Source organism: Nuphar pumila, chromosome 1 (assembly GCF_984573655.1).
Source record: "Nuphar pumila chromosome 1, dmNupPumi1.hap1.1, whole genome shotgun sequence".
Classification (NCBI taxonomy): Eukaryota; Viridiplantae; Streptophyta; class Magnoliopsida; order Nymphaeales; family Nymphaeaceae; genus Nuphar; species Nuphar pumila.
In genome coordinates this window covers 65,291,542-65,296,898 of record NC_143249.1, presented here as the reverse complement: position 1 = coordinate 65,296,898, position 5,357 = coordinate 65,291,542, and the positions used below count along the sequence as shown (strand labels likewise).

The following is a 5,357-nucleotide window of genomic DNA, read 5'->3' as shown; positions in this document are numbered from 1 at the left end:
CAAAATATTAGAAATCAACATCTAATACCGGGACATCAAGGAAATCAATATCCACTAACACCACTTTCTTGGTATGCCAATAACTACAGCTGAGTCAACAACAACACCCCCAGGCAAAGTAGCCGAAAGTTCCATAAAACTGTGGCCGGAAAGTGAACCACACATTGGGTTCTAGGGTCTAATTGCACACGGAGTTTTAGTATCCTCACAATCCCCCATGACCGTCATCCAAGATTCTTACATTGTTGAAGGGACATCAAAAAAGAGATTAATTATACTATTTTGGCCTCTTTTACCATTTCAAATAAGTTTCAAGTTCTTTACACAAGAATCATTTTGCAAATCAATATGCAAAAACAATTTTAGGGCCTGGCCCTCACAATTTAACTGTGTAATTAAATTTGAAAAACCAATAATTTTCAAAAATTATTTTGTAATACATAAACAAAATCAACAACATTAAAGCAACACATGCTTCTGTCCTATATAAGCCCACAATGTTTCACACATAACCACTAACATATTTTAATAAGTTATTTATGCCAATTCAGTGCACATAAAACAAAAAATTTCATAATTTATGTTCACAATGCATATTCAAAACATACAAAGAATGCATATTTAACCAAGCACATACACACACGAATAAAGAGCTTACAGACCATACCATTCATGATCCAATTTTATGCATATGATCGACCAAACATGCATATGATCACAGTCATGCAAACATCTAATTATTTTTATATTCATGTGTATGATATGCACAATTGTAAACTAATCGGTTATGCAGAAATACGTTTTACCGATCAGGTTTATATACATAACCATCTTCATCTACATAAATCGAGTATGCAAAATATTTTAAGTGTCGATCAGATTCATGTACTCAAATCAGCTATGCAACAAATTTAAAGTGCCTAAAGTCCTGTAAAATAAACCAATAAAGTCTAGTAAAATATGTCTAAATACAGAAAAGTGCCATAAGATCACGTCTAACACCTAGATTGTGTATCATAACATCTCACATTGCATCGTGTGTTTTACGCATAATCATAAATATTGGTCTTGGCTATAACTCGGCAAGGCATTTTTTCGCGATAATATAGTTTAGTTGATAAATTTTGGGAAAATATTGGTGCTTAATAAAATTTTTAAAAATATAAAATAGCAAAAATAACTAAGAAAATAACATGTTTAAATTATAAAATACACATAATAAAAGAAATATGTAAAAAATACAAAAAAGAAGAAAAAAAATATTTAAGATATAGAAAATAAGTAAAAAAAAGTAAAAGCAACACATATATATATATATATATATATATATATATGATATTTCAAAATATCACCTAATTCTGTGAGTATGGTTGTACACCCTTGGTAGTAGATTTAGGAGTATGTTTTCAACATTTATACTTTTTACATAAGTGCTGGTGAAATCCTCATTCTTCTTAGTTGTTTAGAGAAGAATTAGCTTTTCCCATTCCTTTCCTACCTTTTGCTCATTTTAGGACTTTCATTGCGGCTTTTGGATATGACCATTGCTCTTCTTGAACCCTTTATGGTTCTTTTACATGTGATTCAAATTAAATCACTTATCTGATTCTTCGTAATTGAATCATACAAATAGGGCGAAAAGAAATAGCTTTGGAAAAATTGTATGTGGGATCTTAGACCTTAGACCTGCTTTCCTATCATCTGAACCTCGTTTGTTAGATATAGATATCTGGCTTTATCAATGGGGTGTTCTCTTTACTAAGTAGAGTTAAACTCTGCTAGTAAAATAGGCGGGACTTGCAAATTTAGTTGCAATGGTTAGGAAATTCTTCGAAATAGCAGAAGTGGTCTAACATTTGCTACATAACTTCAACGTTGAAATTCCGATTAGAGATAAGCACAACATCAAAATTACAAGAGTCAAGATATTTACAAATTTCGCTTTTGTGAACTACCAACTGAACTTGTGATTTGGATGGAAGTAGAACAGAGGTTATCAAGAAGAAGAGTAGCCCTGATGGAGTTCTCTTGTTTCCTTGCTGCCAACCACATCTTCTGAGCTGTAGAGTTCACAATATCAGTATAGGTAAATATTCTCTTTGAAAATTTTTCTTAAAAGTATGGACTTTACCTTCTACACTTTGGGGTACTTTCTGCAATGTTGCATCCTGTCGGCAATATTGCGAGATCTGATGAACTGCTAGGTTTATCTTTAAGTACAGTGGACAAGATTCTGCAGAACTGAGTATGATATGATAATATAAGCACTTCAACATAAATTTTATCTTGATTCAGTCCCATCAGAGGCTATATGCCAGCTCAATAGAGGGGGGAAAACAAGGACATAGTTTTGAGCAGGCATTTTGGTCAATTTAAATCTCAGCCTACTCTGACATACAAAGTTGCGTTAGCCCTGCAACTCCATTGCCAGTAGAGTCTGTGATGGGTTGGGATTTAGATCTCTGATCAATGTGTCAGCAAAATGTAAGAAAAAGTAATCTCTACCTCCTTGTATTCCATACTATCTCCAGCTGATTTTGATATTTCTACCATGCAGTATGTTGGGGTAACTTCAATGATCTGACCATGATATTCTCTTATCTTAGATTCTGGAAGGACAAAGTTTACAAGTAGCTGAATTTGCACATACAGCATTCGTTTTCATTACCTCAGCTGATAATGCAAAATAAGATCTGCTCTTTATTTTTATGGGCTCATGAAGTTTGATCTGGATTTTCATGAAAGAAAAAAGGCTATAAGATTATAAGGCTACATGTAGAGAACAATGTGGGGAAGAGATAAAGTACCACCTTGGCTGGGTTGATCCTTTCAACAGAGAGCTTTACGTCTTTTGCAGCAGCCTCGATTTTTTCTATTGTCTCACTGATGGGATGTCCAGACCCGAATCTTCTTTTGCACTTTTCATCATCCTAAACAAGAGGGAGAAATCAGTTGAACCCTGATGAGCTGGGTATTTTCATGACAGGAACCAAGTATTTGACTTTTTATTACCTTTTTTCTGAAAAAGCCTGACAGATCAAGGTCATTGGACATAGCTATTAGTTGGAATGCATTGATGAAATGTGAATGCTTCTTGTTCGTCTCATTAGAGTTTTTCTGTGTTTGTGAAGTACATGTTGGTATACTTTCAGCATAAATATTTTAATGAAGATAAAACTGAGTTGATGCAACTTCTTACTGTTTTAGTGTCAAATGCAGCATTTACATCATATAAACTTGTGATTTCTTCATCTGTCATTCCAACTGAAGGCTCATAATCTATCTGAAACCATTGATCTTCCACGATCTCTGCTACCGTCATTCGCTATAGTGAGGAATAGGAAGTTATTTCTTGAGAAGATTAATTCTACTTAGCAATGTTGCATGCTCATTTTATGAGGAACTTAATATGAGGCAGGAACATGATTAGGTACCCTTGATGGATTTGGATCTAGTATCTTGAACAGCAGTCTCCTCTGATCAGCAGAAAACCAACGGGGACACACATACTCTGCTTGGCCTATCTGTGCATGGAATACCAAATATATCAGATTGAAATTATGATCCTTGTCACTATAACCTATTTGTTATATTCATACCTTCCTATAAAGATTCAACATGTTATAATCTTCAAAAGGAAGATATCCAGCTAATAGTTCATAGAGAATCACACCACATGACCAAACATCTGCTGCTGCTCCATCATAACTGTTACCAGCAATTACCTGCAAATCAGTCTCCATCTTAGTCATATCTTGTCATATGAATATTTAGATGAAAAACTTATTTCCTTTGTGTTTTTCAAACCTGTAGTTGGTTTATGATTCCATAGAACTGTTTCATATTGTAACATAGTATAAAGTGAAAATTCTGGATTGGTTGATAAAGTATTTAGCTGTACCTCAGGGGCAATGTGGCTCGGAGATCCGCAAGAGGTGGATAGTGGAGTATTTGACTGCAAATTCACCAGATGATAAGGAGACTCCTAATGCTGGTTGATGTACAAAAAAATGATAATTTAATTTCTTTCCTTACCTTTTTTAATACACTTAATCCAAAATCAGAAACCTTCAGATCTCCTTTCCAATCCAGCAGCAGGTTTTCTGGCTACAGGCAAAAAGGCAGGAATCCAAGTACACAACCAAAACTATGTCAGTGCCATGATGCCTGCTCTCAGCAGCCTCCGAAGTCATTGTATAGGATAAAAAAATTTGTTATAAATGGTTTGTTATACTTTTAGATCCCTGTGATACACGCCTCTGCGGTGGCAATAATCTACAGCATCCATCAACTGCTGGAAATACTTCCTGGCCTCCCCCTCATTCAACGGCTTCAGGTAAGCCTGGAAAAACAAAAAACGCACATCCTGTTATTGAGAAAAAATTATAATTTTGTCCTCCAATTTGGAGATTCAATGGAAACCACTCATAAAACTCACAATCTTATCAGAGAGTTGGCCACCAACTATATACTGCATTATAAGATAGATCTTTGTCTTTGTTGCTATGACCTGCTTGAAGCAGTAAAGAATGATAATCAAGATCCACTACCTAAACTCCATATTGCATCCTTTATGTGTGCTGCATCAGAAGGGATTGCACTTGATGTATTTAATTCGTTTATCTTGCTTTCAGATCCCAGTTTGCGCGCGCGCGCGTGTGTGTGTGAGAGAGAGAGAGAGAGAGAGAGAGAGAGAGAGAGAGAGAGAGAGACCTCATGAATCCTAACAATATTTGGATGGTGCAGGACCTTCATTGTCTTGATCTCTCTCATCACCTACAAATTGAGATTCGATGTAGGATGGAAAACGATGGAAATCTTGATGGAAGGCAAGGGTCTGGAAACAAGGAAAGACCTGATGCTTGAGTTTGTTCTTCATGATCATTTGCTTATCAATGATTTTGACGGCGATCTGCTGGCCGGTCTGCGTGTTAACTGCGACTTTAACCTTTGCAAAGGTTCCTTCTCCAATGGTCTTGCCGAGCTGGTACATCCCAATCATGGTGCCAAAACCCATTGTTCAAGCTGAATGGTAACTGCAGACTGGGAGCCCAGGTGTTCAGCAGAAGCCACCATTGCCATCTCTCACCTTATTATTATATATTTCTTGCCCAAGCATGTTTGGCTTCTTTCATTATGCACCCAAACTGCCAGCTTGATACCCCATGTAACATGGAAAGATATCAAGTTGGTGACCCGTTACGCTAGATACCTAACCAGAAGGAATGATATCTCAGCATACAGAACTGACCAGTAGTTGTAGAGGTGATTGGATTTGAATGTAAGGTTTGAATTCATTCCCGTTTCGATGTCTTTTTCCCTCGGGTAGTTCAGAGCCTGTTTCTATGTCGTTTTCC

At 36.1% G+C, this 5,357-nt stretch overlaps 1 protein-coding gene across 1 annotated transcript; it reads right to left on the bottom strand.

The window, feature by feature from the left end:
- Positions 1–1,863: 1,863 nt before the first annotated feature.
- LOC149848974 (CBL-interacting serine/threonine-protein kinase 21-like) lies at positions 1,864–5,067 on the bottom strand. The gene is made up of 15 exons (XM_090013027.1): positions 4,856–5,067; positions 4,714–4,776; positions 4,439–4,510; positions 4,235–4,342; positions 4,036–4,107; positions 3,902–3,955; positions 3,600–3,725; positions 3,435–3,524; positions 3,200–3,325; positions 3,013–3,117; positions 2,811–2,930; positions 2,669–2,728; positions 2,506–2,580; positions 2,132–2,241; positions 1,864–2,060 (listed from the first exon to the last, which is right to left on the bottom strand). Exons 1-15 carry the CDS (start codon positions 5,015–5,017, stop codon positions 1,997–1,999), a joined length of 1,407 nt encoding a protein of 468 aa, XP_089869153.1. The 5' UTR covers positions 5,018–5,067; the 3' UTR covers positions 1,864–1,996.
- Between the last annotated feature and the right edge of the window lie 290 nt (positions 5,068–5,357).